Source organism: Plecotus auritus (assembly GCF_963455305.1).
Source record: "Plecotus auritus genome assembly, chromosome: 4".
In the NCBI taxonomy this organism is placed as follows: domain Eukaryota; kingdom Metazoa; phylum Chordata; class Mammalia; order Chiroptera; family Vespertilionidae; genus Plecotus; species Plecotus auritus.
This window is the reverse complement of record NC_137775.1, coordinates 119919398-119941696: the sequence shown is the minus strand read 5'-3', so window position 1 is coordinate 119941696 and position 22299 is coordinate 119919398. Positions and strand designations below refer to the sequence as shown.

Sequence of the window (22299 nt, the reverse complement as noted above, 5' to 3'; positions counted from 1 at the left end):
GGGGCAGAGAATGGCATTCTGGATGTCCTGCTGTCCTTTGGTGGCCGGAAAAGCCTGTAAGAATGATAGTCTTGGAGCAACCGAGGAGTTACCAGTGACAGAAAGAGCAGGAGTTGGAAAAGGATACTGGCTTGCTTTTAAAATTTCCACAACGACAAATGTGAAACTGTTTTGTTTACTTGTCCTAGAAATTAAGATGGAAGATGCCTCATAAAGTGTTAATAGAAAGTGGCTTATCTCTGGTGGCATTTATACAGATTATGCAACCTTTTTGGAATGGAGGAATAAAAGTAAACCACAATCCTTGACAAACAAGAGTGGTCACTGTTGCCTGAGGGCACAAGTAAGCAAACACACAAAGCTGAAATACAAGAAGAGTGTTAAATCTCTCAGCATCCTTTTCAAAAACAGTTTTCCGAATTTTGTAAAACAAAACAACTCCACCCATTAATAAATGTTTGTCACATTTGATAAGTTATCAAGAAAACTTCAAAAGCCTAGCATTTATCTTTTTTAGAGTATTATTTTTAAAGTGATCCCAGGGCTGTCCATAGTGGAAAAAAATTTTCTCTTTCTTTCTGTTTTACAAAAATGGAATAACCTGAAATTTAAAAGGGGAACATTTTGAGGGAAAAGTCATTTAGAAAGAATTTCTTGTGTCCGTCTTAGTCTAACTATTGGTCTGCATAATTAGACTTAATTGTTGTGATGTAATAAATGTACTTCGGCCAGTAGAATGCCCCAAATCAGCAAATGCTGAAATCGCTTTTGCATTCAGGGTTGTTCATATGTTTAACTCTTGGCTACTGTCCTCATTACGGGTGGATAGCATGTCAAAGTGGAGTTTGTTAAGTCTGGCCAAGCAACAAATACCAGCTGGCATGCACTTATGTCTCAATCGTCATACGGAGGTGAATCACTTTTAAACTTGACTTTAATTTTTTTCACTTTCTTGACTGAAATCTTGAGTGATTTCTTATTTTCTCCTCCCAACTAGATGACAAATCTCCAATTCGACTGGAAACACCTTCAAATCAAGGAGTATGAGTAATTCTTTTGCAACATGTTCCCCCCACCCCATTGTCTACAACAAGTCTGAGTGTGTAGTTGGCATTCAATAATTATTGGGTGATCGTTGTTTGAACAGACAAGGAATCTCTCCTATGAGTGGAATCAATGAAGCATTAAGTTGAGAGCTGTCAGCACTGACTTAATCCACTGATTTGCCACTTTTCAATTGGAAATTCGCCATGACTTGTACCTAGTACATTGCATTAGTCTGTGCCCCATAATTGGGACTAGTTCCAGGGGGACCACCAGATGGCCGTGGCTAGTATGCACAGCTTCGCTTTCTGCTAGGCTTTCAATCAGTAAATAAGCTGATACTCTTAAATCTTCCTGACAAAATCTGGAGCTGTGCCACGTGCTCCTTCCAGGTAAGTGTGCTGAGCGAGCTAATAACTCAAACTCTTACTGGAGTGCCCTCCAGAGAACACTTTTATTTGAGTGGGCAAGTGCTCCGAGCCCAGGAGATTTACGAGGGTTCAGAGACATAAACACAAACTGCATAATAGGTGTGAGGTGTGTTCCAACTGCAGCCTTCTCACCTCCTGTTAATGATTACGGGGAGGGAGGCATCAATACAAAAACAGCTGACCGGGGCTCTCAAGTTCACAATCTGATGAAGACTTCTGGTGCCAGACCCACTTTTTGGGGTTGTCACATGGCTTAGTGAAGCAGCTTCCAAAATGGGCTGAAAACCACAATATTGATATACTGGGCCACATGCCAGAATAAAGCCTGAGTCCAGCCGACTGGGTAAAAGATTCCAGTTGCTACGTTAGCACCAGCGCATTGTCTGGGATCCCTAGGGCACACTCATGAAACCAGCACCAGACAAATACAGCGGAGTCACTTTTTAATGCTGTTTTGGGGAGGGAGCTTGTGTTTGCCTGGTGGGTTAACTGAGTTACGGCAAGCTTCGGGCGGGAAGGAGTTTCCCTTCAGGAACTGATTTGGCCTTCAGCATATCTTAATTTTATAGTAATTGTTGGCAGTCCAGGGTGGGGTTCAGTGCTGGAATCTTACCCTTCATACTCCACCCCCTCCTTGCCCCAGGGATTCTGATGAATAAAGCATGCCGAGAGAGAACTGAACCAGTTTGGGCAAAGTATCAGCTTTAGTAAGTGCAAGTCTTCCTAGGAGAGCTGGATTATGCAAAGTGATGTTTCCTATCCCTTCCCCCTGAATTGAAGACAGCAAAGCTGATCCAATATACCGATCCAGTCTCAGGCTGAAAAGCTGAACCTCAGAGAAGAGGCTAGGGAGAGGCCACACAAAGTGGAGAGGAGAGCTCACTCTATTTGAGGAAGTCCAGGTCTATGAAGAGTGAAGTTGGAGCCATCTCGCTTTGGAGGTACCCACTGGTGACAGGGGCTAATCGACTGGCCAGTCTTTCTCCCCAGGGAAGAAGTAAGCAGTGAGGTGGGGAATGGGGTGCAGATTTCCTTACCGTAGAAGAAAGTAATGAGAGTACAGAAATTTAGAAGAATGTCCTTATTTCCTTGGGTAGAGAAGGGAAGTTAGTCCGTTCTGTCCATATAGTGTTGTAAGCCCTCAAGACAGATGGGCAGGCAGACTGAGAACCTTCATAGAAGCTATGGGCAGGATCAGTATGAGGCAAGTGCTATGGTCTCTATTTTGAGAAAAGGCACTTATGCAGTGATAGCTAGCATTAGTGTAGGAAGCAGTGAGCATAGGTGTTTGGAAGCCATGGTAAAACGCCCTCAATGGTACAGATGAATCCAGAGGGATGATTTCACCAAAAACCAGTGTCCCTAAAATCAATGTCCTCCTCTACTTTTATTAAACCTTAGAACTCATTATTTGCTTTATTTTTCTGCTTGAGGTTTCCTTTGGTAGCATTAAAATGAGTTCATGGTCCCTCACACATTGTCAGCTCAGGCAAGTGGCTCAGAAACATGGTGGGTGGCCGACAGTGATGAAACTGAGGTTAGAAAGGTACCTGAGGTTAATTACAAAATGGATAATCAACAGGAGACTTACAATGAGTAGGAAAAATTTGAGAAATGTATTATAATATATATATATATGTTCATAAAAACACTGGAGAAATATTTTGATTCATTTAGTATGCACAATTATTTGTAGATAGAGTGCATAAATTTTTAGACTAGACAAAACATGGTATAGCTTGTGATTACATAAAAAGAAATATGCTATGTTTGCTCAGGATATTTTAAGTCATTTGATAACACTTATGATGGAGGGTTATTTTTGTTCATTGCTTGCTTTATTAAAAAATGAATTAAAAAGAAGAGTTGAAAGTGATAAATATATTTTACAGCTGGAGAAAACAGAAGAACCACATAGGCAGATGGAGCTCTTGTAGCATTGTTTATCTTTTTGGCTTAGTTTTGTGCAGTATTCCACAGCCAATCTTGGAATTTTTCTCTGCCTCTTTTTCTTTTTTTTGTTTAATTTATTATTATTTTTAAAATTTCATTATTATTTTTTATTGTCTAAAGTTTTACATGTCTCCTTTTTCCCCAATTGATCCCCCCACCCCCAGCCATTCCCACCCCGGGCAAGCCCCACTGCCCCAGTGTCTGTGTCCATTGGTTATGCTAATATGCATGCATACAAGTCCTTTGTTTGATCTCTAAACCCCCCCACCCCTCACACCCCTACTATTTGTCTCTGGATCCATTCTTGTTCATCAAATTATGTTGATCATTATATCCCACATATGAGTGAGATCATGTGATATTTATCTTTCTCCAACTGGCTTATTTCGCTTTTGCCTCTTTTTCTTATATTTAAATTGTACGCATCAGTAATCTAATCAAAGCAAATCAACGGAACTTTTCAAACAACTTAAAAAGCACAAGTTCTCGCACTGGCCAGTTTTGCTCACTGGTTAGAGTGTTGGCCCATGGACCAAAAGGTCACGGGTTCGATTCCCCATCAAGGGCACATACCTTTGTTGCAGGGGCTAGGTTGCAGATTCCACAGCTCTGGTAGGGGCTCGAGCAGGAGACATCCAATCACTGTGTCTCTCTTACACCAAATGCTTCTCTCTCTCTTCCCTCTCTTCCACTCTCCCTAAAAAATAAAAACTCACATTCTCCTAAAGTCATTCTCACAATACCATACGTTTTAAAAAACCATATGTAGAGTAATTAATTCTATTAAGTCTTGTAAGAAAAAAACAGCAGTTTCTCACCCACCCACTTGCCATTGACCTTTCCCCGGCAGTAATAACTTTCAGGTCTTTTAATTGAATTCTTTTGGTATTTTGCTCCAATTTTATTAAATATCATACTTATATGGTCACTTCTTAATTTTTTAAATGTTTAGACATTATATGTGACTTTCCACTGTGGAAGTTGAGGATTTGCTTTGTTTCACCACGTTTCCCCCCCCCCCCCCCCACACACACACATGTACTTTTGTATCCAATACAGCTATCTCAACACTGGGGCTAGCTCTGCAGTCAGTATTTATATTATTACTAGAGACTTGGTGCATGAATTCGTGCACAGGTGGTGTCCCTTGGGGTGGCCTGCAGGGATCGGGCCCCAGCTCATGCCCCCAGCTCGCAGCCCTGCAGCCCCACCTGGCACCCCACTGTGGCCTGGCGCTGCCCCCTCACCTGCTCCACCATCCCGCCTGCAGGACAATCGATTGGGGCCGGGCCCCCTGCCCTGCTCTTTCAGTGCCTGGGAGCCAGGTGGTGGCCCCGTCCTCCACCACTGGTGGCCATCTGCGGGCAATCGGCGGGGTGATCAGGTCCCCGCTCCCACCTGCCTTGGCCTGATGCCACCCACTCCTACTACACCATCCCACCATGGTTCCGCTCTCATTGGGGCCCATCGGAGCCTGCAGCGCCTCCACTGCTGCCCACTGCTGCACTGCTTCATTGATACCCACCATGTTCTGCACCGCCCCTGGTGTTCAGTGCACGTCATAGCAAGAGGTTGAACTCCCAGTCAAACAATTTGCATACTAGGCTTTTATTATATAGGATGACATCAATGTTATTCATGCTATGCTAGATAGTGCATTGTGATTAATTTCCTTTTCTCCACTTGCCTTTTTTTCTCTATTTGCCTGGTTTCTATGTCTTTATCATGAATCTAACTCCAAATCTCACCAATTTTCTGAATCTGAGATGAATCAGAAGTTCCATCAATTTCGTCTTCTGACAGTATCTCCCGACATCCCTAGGTCTGTTCCAGTCTGGAGTGGGTGCCTCCATTCCCAGCTTCTAGAGACTGCCTGCATTCCTTGGCTAGTGGTTGCCTTCCTCACGTCACTCAGACCTCTGCTTCGATTGTCGTTTCTCCTTCATCGACTATGACCCTCTTGCCTCTCTTATAAAGACCCTTGTGATTACATTGGAAGCTTGTGGATAATCCAGGAAAATCTCCCCATCACAAGATTCTTAATCACATCTGTAAACCCCCTTTTGCTATCTAAGGTAACATATTTATAGGTTCTGGGGATTCGGGCACTGGTGGGTTGAGTGGTGGTCCTTCGAAAGACATGCCCACATGTTTACTTCCTAATACCCAGAACCTGTGAATGTGGTCCTATTTGTATTTTCATTTTCTGAAACATATATATTTCTTTGCAGATATAATTAAATTAAGAATCTTGAAGGAGATCATCCTGGATAATCGGGGTGGGTCCTAAATTCAATGACAAGAGTTCTTATAAGAGACAGAAAAGGATAAGAGACAGATATAAGACAAGAAGGAGAAGAAGGCACCAATCTTCTGAATCTGAGAACCGATTGGTGAAAACCGAAGCAGACATTGGAGCAATGCCACGAGGAACTTTGGGGGACACCAGAAGCCGGAAGAGTCAAGGACCAATTACTCCCTAGATCCTGCAGAGGAAGTGCAGCTCTTCTGACACCTTTTGTCAGATTTCTGACCTCCAGAACTGGAGGGAATACATCTCTTTTGTTTTCACCAACCCCTCTGTGGTACTTTATGATAACCCTGGAAAACCAATAAAGATGTGGACGTACTTGGGGGTCACTGTCTAACACAGTATATTAATAAATTTTTTTGGACTTTTCTTTCCCTGGTCTCTTCCAAGTTGCTTTATTTTGTTTGCTTTGCCTCTATTTGTCATTTTAGAAGCTTTCCTCAGGTGTGTGGCCATCCTTGCTTATTGCTCATCATTATGAATGGAGTATTAAAAGCCAATTAGAAGATCTGAGCATGTGGGTAGGACTAATTGACTTTGGGTCATTTAGTTGGCGAATCTTCAACATCAGAGTATTTATGTTTTGTCTCTTGAGCTGGTCAGGTTTTATTTCAGCTTCTGTTTTGATGCTATTGGCTAATGCTCTTCAGTCTAGTAGAGGAGAGGGCTAGAGAGATCTTAGCATTCACTGACGAAATATAATTTTTTAAAAAATATTTTATTGATTTTTTACAGAGAGGAAGGGAGAGGGACAGAGAGCTAGAAATATCGATGAGAGAGAAACATCGATCAGCTGCCTCCCGCACACTCCCCACTGGGGATGTGCTCGCAACCAAGGTACATGCCCCTGACCGGAATCGAACCCAGGACCCTTGAGTCCGCAGGCTGAAGCTCTATCCACTGAGCCAAACCGGTTAGGGCCAAAATATAATTTTTATTTTGTGTTTTTTGTTTTGTTTTGTTTTGTTTTCTGTATGGCCAACCTTGTACTAAAAATCTAATATAGTCCTCACTGGCATAACTGTATAATTTAAAGGGTTAAATTGAACATGGAGAACACTTGAATCAGAATAAAGAACGGCTTTTATTACTGGGAAATGTGAGATATACAATGAGCAACTGAGTTACAGTCATAGGTTTATTCCTAAAACAAGAACATTCTCATGATTCTGAAGACTAAGCTAAGGAAAGGATTAGTCCTTTTCAAAAGGCAGTTTCAAAATAACAAAATTAGCCAGTCTTAAATAAGACATTTTCCTCTTGTGACTTCAATTATCCTCTCTGATTAAGAGCATCTTTGTATTCTGTCAGCAATGCAGTTACTTAATGGCGGGAATGCCAAACACCTCTGGGTAACTGAAAATTTTAGTTTTCAACTACAGACTATTTGCCTTTGTTTCCTGTTTGTGGCATATCCTCTAAAGTCTACTTGCTGAATTCGTGGTTCAATTCTAGACGATCTGGCTGACAGATAATTATGACACCAAATCACATCTGCCACCATTTCTTAGTCTTTCTTTCTTTCTTTCTTTCTTTCTTTCTTTCTTTCTTTCTTTCTTTCTTTCTTTCTTTCTTTCTTTCTTCCTTCCTTCCTTCCTTCCTTCCTTCCTTTCTTTCTTTCTTTCTTTCTTTCTTTCTTTCTTTCTTTCTTTCTTTCTTTCTTTCTTTTCTTCTTTCTTTCTTTCTTTCTTTCTTTCTTTCTTTCTTTCTTTCTTTTCTTTCTTCTTTTCTTTTTCTTCATTTTTTAGGTTTTCTAAGCCTCCCCTTCTTTCTTATTCTTCTCATGTTCTATTTCCTCTTCCTTTTTTGTTTTTTTCCTTTCTTCTTTCCTTCTTGTAACTTGATAGAAAAACTACAGCTCTGACTCGCCTTCCCAAATGGTATTCTAGTGCCCTCCCACCTCCTCAGAAAAGCTGCTGTTGTTGTAACCTTAAGGATTGGTAGGTGATTTAAGTGTTCGAATCCTGTTCCACCAAGAAAACTTTTGCCAGCGGTCATCTTTTGGTACAGCACAGAAATAAACGCTCAAGGAGGTGTACTCTTGGTCTAGGTAACATTTATGCTCTTTATTTGCATGAAAAGGGAAGAAAGGCTAGAAGATTTTATAGTTTACCCTCGGCCTCTAAACTACCTTCCCTCTCTGGAGGCCAGAGACAATAACCATATCTAATCTGATTTTTAAAAATGATTTAAAAACCTTTAGCACATAGAATTTCACCACAGCGTTCTTTAACCCTCTAAATGTCCAGGGACTGCTCATGTCAGAAGCTTCATGAACATGTGTTCTCATGTAAGTGACCTGAAATAGAGTGTTTGGAGGCTTTAGAAGGAGAGGACCATCCTCATGCACTTGATTGAATGACTCCTTTTCTTTCTGAAAAATGCAGCTGCCTGGAGCTATGAGAATGGGTAAAACACTTAGGACACTCAGCCCACTGGAGAAGTCAAACCAATCCTGGCAGTCCTTGAGGTAGCTGGCATCGCAGCCAGATTGCGCTTATATTCAAATCCTCTAAGCAATAAAGGCGAATGCAAACTTTTTTATTTCTATCAACAGTTAAGCAGATGACTGACTGTCTCCACTTTAATAATGCTTTACATCCTTGGCAACTCTTAACTGGCCTGCTTTTAGGTGCAGTGGGCTCCTGCTTGAAAGTGCATACAGTGCAATAGAGCACAGTCTTCTGCTGCTGTGGGCAGTGGTGGAAACCAGCAAAGGGAAAGATAGAGATGGGGCAAGAAATGTCCTGTTTATTAGGTCTTTTGACCAAACTGAACGGATCAAGTGCAAGACAGTAGGTAATAGGAGTAGCTTAATCAGGTCATCTCTAAAACCTTCACCTCCCCAGGTGAGTAATTTCAATTTCTTTAGCAATTTCTCAGAAATACTATATTCCAAGTTCATTGCTCAGCTGTGATTTTCAAGTTCAGCCTTTAGAGGTGAACTTGACATAGCACGTAAATCAGTCATGGTGGCCCCTCTGCTTCTCAGGCTCACCATTTTCTCAGTGGAATCTTCTTTGCCACTGGGTTCCCCTCAAAATTATGTCTGTCTCCTTATTTACTCAGTGAATTTAGTCAGCTGTTGGGAGAAAAAATAATGTGATTAAATTCATTTATACCTTCCAAGGATATTAGCACCTTCAAAGACCCTGGAGGTTAATGTAAGGATTTCACTAATGGAAAGGCTTTCAAACATAAGAATCTAGTAAAATAAATAATTGTGGACACAGTGGGGAGCCACCTGGTAACAAAACAAGGAAGCTTTCCTTTTGCTCTTAATTCCAGATGCAACTTTGTGCAAAAGTAAGAGTATCTTTCTCGTGGTTTGTAGTCAGTCCTCTTAACACTTTCCAGATTCACATTTAAAAGGCATATATATTACCATTTGCAAAATCAAATTGCAAAAGGATATATCTGCCATCTTGTTTTGGGGAAAAATATGCAGGGAAATCTTTTCGTTAATCCACTGTTGCAAAAATTTTGGAATCGGTGAGTATAAAAGATGAGAGTACCTATTTGAAACTCACCAGAAACAGATGTTTCCCTACCTTTGCTTTTCAGTAAAAATGTGATCCTCTACCCATAGTGTTTCCAATTTCATAATTAAATTCAGTTGCATTGTTAATGTACTGTTGACATTAACTTGTATCTCATATACACAAGACTAGGAATACACATCTGTTAACTTGAAACAGCTGTTTGCAAAATTACTACAATATGGCCAATACTTCTTTTAACCACTATGTCTTCCCATTTAAACATGATTTGCATCTGTAAGTACCTATTATACATAAAATTAAAGGAAGATTTATGACATAATAATAATGAATTTTGAGGCTATATTAACATTGCATTTGACAATAGTATGGTAGAAAAAGAAAGTTAATGGAATATTTCTACAGATCAGAAGCCGTGCCCTACTGGTATCCACGCTCAAAAGACATGTCCTAGAGTGTGTGGACATCTTCCCACACACTCTAGGACATGGTTAGCGGACAATTCTGGATGGGACCATCCTCATGGTTCCACTCTTGTCTCTTCTGTTCTTGGGAATGGCAGAACCTTTGGGAAGTTTATCTGATGCTCTCCATGTTTTCCAACTGCCCCATTTGTACATAGCTGATACCTAAAGTTCCACAACTAAAACTGTCTTACTTTGTCCTCTCCTGAAACTTCAGTAACCGTGTGAGGGCTTGAGTTGTAAGGCCTGATGATTGCTGTAGACCTGGGCATGGCTTCTTAAACCCTTTCCAGCTTTGACAGGGGCAGGGCAGAGATGAGCCACTGCTGGGATGAGCAATGAGTGTGGTAGAGGGAAGATGAGGCCTGGAGTGTGGCAGAACTTCTGTGCTGCAAGCCTTAGGGCCTGGTACCTGTTGTCCCTAGCACCCAAAAACCTCCCCAAAGTCCAGGTGGGCAGCCCAACTGTGGCTCACACCTTCCCCAGCTACCTTTTTGTGTGCCCAGCTCAGTCCTTCGGGCACAAGGTGAGCAACAATTGGTACTTGCTAGAGAGGGTTTTTGGAAGCAATAATGCTATTTCTAACATAATGATTTGTCAAAGCCTCTTAGATAAGTTCTATTTTGAGCATAAATTTTAACTCCAGGAAGTGTTAGAGTAAGTTTGGGTATTCATTTTTCATTTTATAAAAAATTCATTGAGTCTCCTCTCTGTGCTAAGCAATTTATTTCTAAACCAAGAATGCAAAGATTAAAATACTAACTGAAATAAACCAGCTGCATAAAAGCACATATTGTATGATCCCATTTATATGAAATGTCCAGGATAAGCAAATGTATAGAAACAGATTGTTGGTTGCCTCAGACCAGGGAAAGGGAGCGGGGAGAGTGACTGCTACATTTCTTTTGGGCATGACACAAATGTTTGAAAGACTATGGTGATGGTTGCCAACTTATGTACATATACTAAAAACCATTGAATTGTACACTTGAAATGAGTGCATTTATGGTATGTACCTTTTATCTCAATAAAACAATCCTATATAATAAAAGCCTAATATGCTAAGTGTCTGGTTGTCCAGTCAGCCATTCAACCAATCAAAGTGTAATATGCTTATGATATGCTAAGGCTGCTCAACCACTCGCTATGACGTGCACTGACCACCAGGGAGTAGAGGCTCCAACCAGTAGGTTAGCTTGCTGCTGGGGTCCAGCCAATCGGGACTGAGTGAGATGGGCTGGACATGCCCTGGAGCCCTCCCGTGGTACCTCCCCGGCTGGCCAATCTCCTGTGTCCCTCCCAGGCCCCGATCGTGCACTGGTGGGGTCCCTTGGCCTGGCCTACACCCTCTCACAATCCAGGAGCCTTCGGGATGTCGGAGAGCTGGTTTGGGCCTGACAGTGAAACGACTGGTCGCTATGATGTGCACTGACCACCAGGGGGCAGATGCTCAATGCGGGAGCTGCCCCCTGGTGGTGAATGCTCTCCCACAAGGGGAGCACCGCTCAGCCAGAAGCTGGCTCATGGCTGGCAAGCACAGCTGGGGTGGTGGGGAGCCTCTCCTGCCTCTGCGGCAGTGCTAAGGATGTCTGACTGTCGGCTCCTGGACTGCGTAAGGCCGCAGGCCGGGCTGAGCCCTCCCCCCCACCACACCGAGTGTATGAATTTCGTGCACCAGGCCTCTAGTTAAAATAATGAAGCAAACAAAAAACTCAGTCCCTTCATCATGGTTGTATTGCATACACTCTTAAATAGACTAAGATACAGGTTGGCATAGAGTGAGTAGAGAGTGCTAAAGGAACACAAAGAAAGGCCACTTTGACATTATTTGGGGAACCTGAGAAAGATTGCGAGAGGAGATGACATCTAAGACAGAGATGAGATCATGGGGGAAATATTTGATGAGCTCCTACTCTGTTAGACACTGTACAGTAAAAAGATGAGTAGGAAAAGTCAATCCTAGGTCTAGAGGGGCTAAGGTTGGGGTAACATATAAAGAGATTATTACAGATAATTATATAATGAGTGTCAACCGATGGTGGTTGGCATGCCAATTCAATGCCAGCAGGAATCTCCCATTTGGGAGGTGCTGAAGAAGAAAACTTTATTTAGTGCAAACAGCTTGACAGTAATACAATATGGCTATGAAAACGGCAGGGCAGAGGCACCCCTGGGGTCAGGCCCTCTTCAGCTGGGCAGGTCCATTCAGGGCAGGCCTGCTCTGCTCTGCGCTTGCCAGGCATCTCTGGTGATTCAGCTCCAGAGAGGGATGCTCAGTCTCCAGGCTCCCCTGGAAAATGCGCTTCCTGAGCCAGCTGGGAGCTGGCTTATATAGACAGAAGCGCCTGCCCCCTGGTCACTGATTGGTCAGAGCTGCGCAGCTCCAATTGGATGGGGAAAGCCTCGTCCTTTTAGTTGAAATAGGACTCTATAAGGGGTGGCTCAGATGGCAGAAACAGTGCAGACATAAATGGCTGCTAGGCTCTGCTGTTTGTTTGTTTGTATGTTTGTTTTACTGGAACTGAGGTAGCCACCAGAGCCCTTCCTAGTCCCCAGGGTTCAGGTGGGGTAGTGCAACAACATGGATGGGTAGGAGACATGAAGTAACAAAAAGGGGAATTAAACCTAGTCAAGGAGGTGGAGGCTGAATTAAAATTCGACTTGGGGAGGGAGGTAGCTTTGTCTTAACCTAATGAGCCAAAGAACTGCGATCTTGCCAAGGGCCTGCCACCGACAATGCCCTCGGCCACGGCTCACGGGACTCAGCCACGCTGCTCCTGCTTCCTCACTCCTCACCCATGTCAGCATGTGCCCATGGGGAAGCCCTGTGAGACCAGAGGGAAGCAGGAAAGCAGGGAGGTGGAGAGGAGGGCGAAGCATCAGACGGCACGGCCGCATCCCTGCTAAGAGTAACTCCCACACGAGAGCCTCCTGGTCCGTTTATTTTCTGCAGGGCGCGCAGCTGCCCAGTCCCCTTTCTTCCCCCGGTTCTCTTTGTAGTTTTAATAGTGGAAGCCCTTATGACTCTGCAGCCAAATCTTCCCTAGCATCTTCTCATTCTTGGGTCCCTTTTCACCACCCACAAGAAACATCTGCCAGACAGCCCTCCCTGCTCTGCTTGGCAGAGGCCTCCAACCCATTCCGCACGTGTTCGGACGAGCACCTGGCTAAGGCATCTGGAGATAGGGAACCTGTGAGGTAAAAGATTCTACATACTGCTGTAAATCAAAGACGGAAGGAGTGATGGCAAGAAACGAATACAATGCTTATATGATTATTTGATATTTTATTATTTATTTCATTTTGCAGGTGTGTGTATGCCCACACATACACTGAGTGGCCAGATTATTATGATCTCTGAATGCATAATAATCTGGCCACTCAGTATATATCCTATACAATAAAAGGCTAATATGCAAATTGTCCCCTCCACCAGGAGTTCGAATAGCAGGCAGGCCGGCCAACTGCCCATGTCCCCTCCCCCTGGCCAGGCTGGCCGGACCCCACCCATGCACAAATTCATGCACCGGGCCTTACACACACACACACACACACACACACACACACACACACACACACACACACTGAGTGGCCAGATTATTATGCGTTCAGAGATCATGATAATATGGCCACTCAGTGTATATGTACACACAAGTGTTTGTATGCATATTTATTCAGGCTGAGTTTTTGTTTAAAAGAGTCCAGCATTCCTATTTTGGAGTTCCTTATTTGACAGCACTATGCCCAGACACCAACCGGGGAAGGCTTGGTTTTGGCCCCACAGTTTTGGCTTTTGTGGGCACAAAAGGCAGCATAGCAAGTCAGTGCTGGGGCGGGAGAGGGAGGGGAAAACATGTATTTTCACTGTATTTGATAACAGTTTACTGAAGGTGATGCCCAGGGAGGCTTCCATTGGAAGAGAAATCAGCATCCAGAAACTCAGAACTTCAAAGACTATGGTGACCCCAGGAAACAGAAAAACACCCTGTAGACCAATCATACACTCGAGACTCTCCATTCTTGTGGGAAATAGGAACCTGAGATGCCCTGTCTGCTTCAGCCTCATCTCGGAATCCATAAATAATTCAGGGACGATATCAATTTATTTCTAGGAACGGTGGCCAAGAGAAAGTTCTGAGTATTTACCAATAACATGGCCCTGGGAACTCCATCCTTATTGAAATGAGTCCTGTTCTTGGCAGGAATAACTTGTGCTCAGGGTTGATCCACACCCTTTTAAAAACATACCATCGATTTTGCAGCAAAAAGGGGACTTTTTAGAGACAAGTATGAACAGAGACCAGCTTTTCCCTAGAGGTTATGCACATGTGGTAGGAATGGATGAACCCAAGTCTGTGCCATTTAACGACAACTCATTATAGGTTGGTTACAAAGGCATTGTTTCAATTTTCCCCTGTACTATTCTTAATTCAGATCAAATTTTATCTCATAAGTGGAAGAAGTAGCTGCAAATAATTTCATGCCCTGCCAATGACATAGGCACCAATTTTTAACAAAATGCTCATAAACTTTTTTTTTATGATACTGTAAAACTGGAGAGCTCATGCCCATTAAAACATAAGCTTCATGTTACATGTAATTAAGGCCAGGAGCAGAACGTAAAAATGTAAGTTTTAAAATGTATCTTGTGTTACATATTAAATGCGTACAGAAAATACTGCCTGTGTTCCATTTCACAGGCCATGGTGAAGACAAGAAGGGAAGTTCACTGTGGGTGAAGGATTATGGGGGTGAAGAAAAGTAAGGGACGAAAGGGTTGCTACTTCAAATTCTCCAGAGGACAGAGTATATTGATGGTTAGAGGTCATTTTCTATTTTTCCTAATTAGAAATAAAAAGGTATCATTAAAGGCACATTCGGCTGCTCTTTAGTTAATGTAGGTTATAATTTTTGGTCGAATAAAGCTTGAAAATTATTATTTATTTTTGTTTAAGAATGAGGCGCTCCAAAGTGAGTTGTACCTTAAGAATAGCTTTGAAGAGATGTCCAAGATCTGTCAAAGGCAGCTGGAGAGGGTGCTCCTACTTGTTACACATCCCAGAACCCCGTGGGGGAGGAGACTCTCTTCTGGGCTAAAAACCAGTGCCGTCCCCCCTTCCAGCTCTTCTCTGATTGTGATGGGCCCAATAGATTAAGCTATGTCTCATTTACTTCAGTGTTGGCATTTTGTACCACCCTCTCACTTCCATGTATTTACTGCCAAGGGGTGTCAAGAATTCTGAATCCTGGATCGTCAGCTGTTAATGTCAGGGCTACTGGAGACTCAACCACCTCGTGTATCTAAGTGGAGATTTGTGGATATACAAGTGGTTATATGTTGCAACATATGCCCATTTTATTTTAATGTTCCTAAATTGTTTTTCCTATTTGTCAAGTTGATGATTTAATTTTAACACCATACAATTATAGACAAGTAAAAATTAGATTATAGACTGTAAAGAAAATTAAAATGCTGACTTTGATGCCCTACACTAAGCTTTCAATCTACAGATTTTGAGCATTTTTAGTGGAAAAATTCGGAATACAGTGAACAAAATACACTGAGTGGCCAGATTATTATGATCTCTGAACACATAATAATCTGGCCACTCAGTGTATATATATATTAGAGGCCCGGTGCATGAATTCGTGCATGGGTGGGATCCAGCCAGCCTGGCCAGGGGGAGGGGACATGGGCGGTTGGCCGGCCTGCCTGCTGGTTGAACTCCTGGTCGAGGGGACAGTTTGCATATTAGCCTTGTATTATATGCGTTCAGAGATCATAATAATCTGGCCACTCAGTGTATATATGTCACATACAATTAGCATTAATTTGCTTAGTATAACTCTAAAAACAGCATCGGATTGGTGTATTTCACTAGCCTGCCATATAATAAGTCCCTACATAATTGAGAATTCTGTTACATTTCTGAGACCATGTTACTTTTGAATTCTGATGTACAAATACTAGTAATCAATTGTAATTACTTTACTTTTTAAAAATCAAAATATTTAAATGAATTTTATACAAATTACTTTTCATGAAATAAAAATAATCATATGATGTTACACATAAATTTCCTAAGTAAATATTTCGGTTAGATATAGTCAGTGTTTCCCCACAATGGGCCAGTCAGCATAAATCAAATTCAAAACCTAATCTACCATGTAGGAATAGAAATCACTTATTATAGTGTTTTCTCTAAAAGTGGCTGTTTTAATTTTATTCTTGATATTCCTTGGGTTAAAGTAATTATCTTCATTTTCATTGCAAACACTTACATATTACAAATATTCCTGATACAGGTTAAGAATTAGTACTTTGAGTATGTATTGAATGTGTAGTGAGCTGACATCCAATAGAGTCATAAAACAGATTCTTCCTATTTCAAAGAACATAAAGAAAACAAATGGAGCACCATTTGGGGAGGCTGTATATCACCTGGAAAAAAATGGCTTCTCCAGCCCCCTACACCAACTGAATGCATCATAAAAGAAATGAGGAAATGGATAATAGCAGTTTCTCCAGCAATAAAAACATGATTAAAGGTTCTTTGACAGGATGAAATCTTGGAAGCCCTGCCAAGTAGAAAAACCTAGTTTGCAGGCACTGGCAGTATCTTGCTGACTTTAGTGGGTCTTTGGGGTTCCTAACAACTTCTGGTTCATTCCCCTAAGTCGAGGTGATCTATCAAAATGCCTTCGTGTCCCAGAGCAATCAAAGCCATTTGAACTGAAGTGATTCATTGAAGAAAACTGCAGCAAGCCTTGGCAGAGAGCAATTATTGCTTGATCCAGGCAAAACGGTAGGATTTGCTGTCGTATCCTTTTACCCTTGTATACATGTTTTTGAAGTGATCAGCCCAATGTGAGCTTACTCAAAGTTATGTTTGTTCATTTTAAATACATAATCCTAGCTCCTAATTTTGATGATTTTTTTTAATAAGATAAAAAGTCACAGAGAAAATTTTTACATATTGATGCTTCTTTCAACATTAGCTCAAAGGAAGGAGCCCATAAGATAATCCTATCTAATAAAAGAGTAATATGCAAATTGACCGTCACCCCAACACACAAGATGGCTGCCCCCATGTGGTCAAAGATGGCTGTCCCCATGTGGACACAAGATGGTCACCACAAGATGGCCAGCAGGGGAGGGCAGTTGTGGGGGACCAGGCCTGCAGGGGTGGGCAGTTGGGAGGGACCAGGCCTGCAGGGGTGGGCAGTTGGGAGGGACCAGGCCTGCAGGGGAGGGCAGTTAGGGGCAATCAGGCTGGCAGGGTAGCAATTAGGCATCAATCAGGCTGGCAGGGGAGTGGTTAGGGGGTGATCAGGCTGGCAGGCAGAAGCAGTTAGGGGCAATGAAGCGGGCAGGCAGGCGAGCATTTGGGAGCCAGCAGTCCTGGATTGTGAGAGGCAGTCGGACATCTTTCAATGGGGTCCCAGATTGGAGATGGTGCAGGCTGGGCTGAGGGACACCCTCCCCTTGCACAAATTTTGTGCACCGGGCCTCTAGTATTTAATAAGTTCATAACCCTGATTATCACTCCAGGCTATTAATCTTATTATTACATTAGATCCCTGCTTCCCAATGCCAAAGCATTATGGCTTTGAAATAACTCTTGTTGGGTTACATAATTTTCGACCAGTTTTTGTATCCAGCAAAATGAAAGGAGAAACTTGAGGCAGAACAGTCTTATTTCCCCCCCATAAACATTACTGGAATGGTTTCCATTTTAAAAATCAATAATCCCCTCCCCCTCTCCCAATGCTTTTTCTCAGTGGGAATCACTGTGTTGTAGAGGTGACTATTAGGCACAGGGGCAACTAACATCAGGAAGATGAAATGACCCAAGTGTAAACTCCACCAGCGCCAACGGCAAGCCCTTCTTTTTCCTCTGTCCCTACAGGATCCGTTTTGCCTACTGGGATGGCTGGCAAATAGCACAGCGAGCCATTAAACACACACACACGCCTGCACAATGTCAACAGTGATGCTTGGAAATACTTATGCAGTTATTCATGGCTTTTAATATTATACATGTTTTCCTTAGTTTAGCTTAGTTTAGACTGGATACTAATCAATCCTTACAAAAGTACACTCCCTTTAACTTTTATATCTAAAAATATGTTAAAATCCCTACTCCTATTTTTTTCCACTCAAATGATTAACTTGCTAAGCACATACAAATACAAATACTAGTATACATGCACATACATGCACTAGTATACATGCACATACAAATACTAGTATACATGCACACATATACACACACCTATTTCCCCATGGTCAAATAAATGGTAGTGTTTTTAATTAGGAGCAATTACATGATTTCTGATTTCTAGCCCCTGGCCGGGTAACTCAGTTAGAAGAGCATCATCCCAATCATCAAAGTTACAGGTTCGCTCTCAGGTCAGGGCACATACAAGCAGCAACCAATGAATGCATACATAAGTGGAACAATAAAAATTGATGTTTCTCTTTCTCTGTGTCTCTCTCTCTCTTAATAAAAAAAAAATAGAATGATTCCTATCATTTCAGTGTCTTATCTTAAAAAAAGGTAAAAGCTTGTCACAGAACTATCTTCAAAATGTTTGGAGATAGTTCTCTACATTTTCATCAGATGAAAATGTAGAGAATATCAGGGCTGGAGTATAGTAATCTGATTAAACCACATTCCAATAGTTGAATCCGCATGATAATATCTGTACCAAGTGGTCACCATTTGTATGGTTGTATAACTACAGTGAAAAATAAAATAAAAGATACTCTCAGAGCACAGAATATTACTAAGACATTTATTATTAACGTTATTACAATTGTGTCTAAAATCCATTATCATTTCAATGGTGAAGAGCTAAATGCCAGACAAACCTCAGGTAGACAGTTATTGCAATTATGTTGACAGTAAATTGCAAGAATCAGCCACTGGCTATAATCCTGTTACAGAGAATGTAATACATTAAAACTTGAGAGAGAGGCTGTATAAATTGGCAACATCTTATGTCATTAAAAAATGATGGAAAAACCTAAAAATTGTGCATGTGTATAGCTGCAGATATTAGGAAAAAAACCAAACCACGTTCACTTTAAAAGTGAATCCTGTACCATTCTTTTTAAAAATCTATCATCTATCAGATGCAGATATGTATTGTTTATATCAAGTGATATTTGTGCTTAAATATAATTTAAGGCAGTTAAATATAAATTCATGTTTACTTTCATATAAAAATATATATAAAAATAGAGTATTTAAAGGAGGTGGATATTCATACTAAGGAACTCATTGATCAAAATAGTTTTATGTTTAGTAAGGTAATAAAATTGAGGTATTTGTACACTTGGTAATTTCAGCCATGGTTGAATTAACCCTCTCAGCTCTTTTTCCCCCCAAAAGAAATTAATCCTTTAAAAACCATTGTTACTGTGAGATGTTATCTCACAACCAAGCATTTGTAAAATAAAGAAATTTACTATTTTGAAATGAAAATATAGAAGAAAAAGTTCTAAATACTAGAAGTAGGTGTGTTTTATATGTATGCCACAGTTTTAATAAAAAATAATTTATGCCTACTCTAAATTTGAATTAGATACAGTTGTTCAGGAAAATAAAAATGTAGTTACTAGTAACATAGGAGTATTAGTGGACATGTACACGTGCTTTATGGAAATAAATGCCTATGCACTTGAGAATACATAATCCTTTGCAAAATATTTACATAAAATGTAATTGTAACCTTACATTACATAGGGCTCTATTGGCAAACCAAAGCTTTCTTAAGTAATACTGTCAATGAAACAAAGTAATACATGGGGAACTATATTTTGTTTTGCAATTAAAAATTACACATTTACTCAACTTAGTCTGCAGTTACCCATCCAAGTTCAGGGACAGGATAGGAGGGAATGTTTATGAAAATGACAGAGTGCGAAGTTAAACATCCTGGTGTTTTAACGGTAAAATATTACACTTCTCATCTCATAGAATCTATTTGAATTCCCTTGTGGAACATTCCTATTCTTTTCCTTTCAGTTACAAAGTTTAAAAAGTATAGGAAAAATGTTTTTCGTAAGCATTAGATTCACAAAGCCGAAGCCACATTAACGCCAGGTTTTCTCCCGGTGAAGGACGCAAGCTCAGTCCCTACTTGCAAGTGGAATGTAATTGCTTTTTTACCCTTCTCAGTATTCACGGGCCAATAGAGAATATAACACGACGCTCAACGCATTAGCCTTTCTCCCATAATTCAAGTGCCTGTATTTCTTTTTATTATCACAATGCAATCCCAGCCCACAGTGGTTCTTGTCCATATTATATGTTAAGTAACCTTTTCCTGGCTCTTTCACATGGAAAACCAGCCGATTTTTGAGTGCACATCTTGACTTTATAGAGTGGTAGGAACAACGTGTTATTACTTTTTTTTAAGCTACGTGTGCATTGGTGTGTAACTGTGTGCTGGTGTGCATGAAGGCAGGTAGTCAGTCTAAAATACACACGAGGCACAGGCTGTGGGTCTTAGATGATGCTCCAGGTTAGTGGTTTGTCTTCAAGTCCAAATTCAGTCCCCACCAGGGAGCCTACGCAGCTCCTGTATGCGCACACATCCTGCTGAGAAGGATTTCAGAGCAAACCTGATTAATCGGGCCTCGGACGTGATACGGCGATTGAACATTTATTGGAGAGTCTTGTTGCTGTTGTAGTTTGCTCTGCTTGCTGAAATATTTCCCCACAGTATGATTTCTTGATTGTTTTATTTTAATCAAGTGATTTTCTTTGGATAACTTGGACTTCACTACCTGCAAATCAAGAGCAAAAAAATAGTGAGGCAATAGCAAGGGCCTTTGAGCCCTGCACAGAACAGTGTAACTAACTCGGGAACTTGAACATTATTTCCATCACACGCATGTTGCCCAAAGGGCACAATATGATTTACAACACCAAGCACCAGAATGGCCTAGCTTTTAGAAAAGACCAAGATCGAAGTGAGAATGTCTGCCTCTTTCCTGCCCTCGGGGTTTCTCTGCCACACTGCTGTGTGCGTGTACCTATCCAGGCTGGGTGCTATCACACACAGAAGGCGCTGGCGTGCCTCTGCTGAATCACCGATTCAAGCGTGGCACTCTAAATCTCTCAGGCAGCCTTTTATAGAATAGCAATTGCTATGAGTTTCAGAGTAAAACTGTTTTTCCATTGCACGGCATAAGCTGACGCTTTATAGTTAGTGGTTTCATTTCTCTGGGCACCTAGTAAATTCTGGAACCTGAATGAGCAGCCTATGCCCTAGTAAGCTAAAAACTTTATTCTTGTTTGTGCATATGCAGATACATATGTACATTTATTTACATTTTCCAAATCGGCAGTATAATAAGCATTTGTAAAGCATAAAGAGGTGTATAATAAAACCCCTTCCTATCTCTGTCCTCTACCTCCAATTACTCAATTCCCTTCCCAGAGGACACTAGTTTCTTTGTGATTCTATTCACAGATATCTGATGGCTATCAATGCACACATAGACAAAGAGGCCATGTTTATTGTCTATTTGCACAGTTTACAAAAAGATGCCCTGTTGAAATCCTGTACTTTTCAGCTGTCATCTCTGAGTTAATATCACTCAGGTTATTAGCACCAATGGTCAGAGAGAGCTAGGTGAGGACCAAGACAGAGATTGGAGGGCGGTTGGGAAATAGGATGAGAGAAAATATAGTATTATAACAGACTAATATGGGCAAGGGGGTGTCCTTTAAAGCTGAAAGTCCATTATATAATGAAGTAGGTTTTCCAAATGGGTATGTTCAAAATTTGACACATTAGTTAGTTTACCCATTTTTCCTTCTGTAGACACATTTGTGTAATTAAAATTAAGTGTGTATGAAAAGTTTACTTTCACAGAAAAGTTTTCTATATGCATTACTGTCACTTTAAATGTATACTGAATAGGTCTAATAAATGTGTGCATTCACCAGTCACCACGAGTAAACTAGTGCACACGGCTGGGGTGTGGCTTAGCGCAGATGGAACATGGGCCTGCACGTGTTAAAACTGCTGCAGAAAGTCACGCCACACGACAACAGAACCAATCACTGTGTGCAATGCGGTGTGATCACGTGCTAATCATTCCCTGAACATTGTTTACAAACAGTGACTCTTGGATTTAAATATGTAGACTATGGTTGCAGACATGTAATATTTATTTTTGTCTGCGAAATTACTACAGTGTTTTCTCCAACATATGGTCATTTCGCTAAAATTTGTTAAAAATAACAGTGAACTAATAACAAAAAAATAACCTGTTAATTTGATTATAAGCAAAACTTGTTTTAAAGCATTTTAAAATTAACAGGGTGTTAATTTTCACATATGACATACGAACCAGTAATTTTGTCCATTAAAGCCTTAAGTCTGTTAAATCGAGGTCTGCAAAATTGAGGGTTTACCTTACTGGCTTTACAAATGAATAACAAATCATTAATTCCATCATGTTAATGCAATTGTAAGACATTAATTTTGGTCAATATGGACACATAAATTAGTTACTAATGACTAGTGAAGGTAACACTAATATGGATTTTTAAATTCTTTTGAGTGTTTTATAA

The 22299-nt window shown here is 41.1% G+C and overlaps 1 protein-coding gene across 1 annotated transcript in view; it reads right to left on the bottom strand.

Moving 5' to 3' along the window:
- Positions 1 to 18489: 18489 nt before the first annotated feature.
- CPED1 (cadherin like and PC-esterase domain containing 1) overlaps positions 18490 to 22299 on the bottom strand; it is a 294491-nt gene continuing 290681 nt past the window's right edge. Inside the window, exon 22 of the mRNA XM_080665547.1 lies at positions 18490 to 20501. Within this exon, the coding sequence (XP_080521673.1) occupies positions 20283 to 20501 (219 nt within the window). The 3' untranslated portion in view covers positions 18490 to 20282. The remainder of the gene's footprint in view (positions 20502 to 22299) is intronic.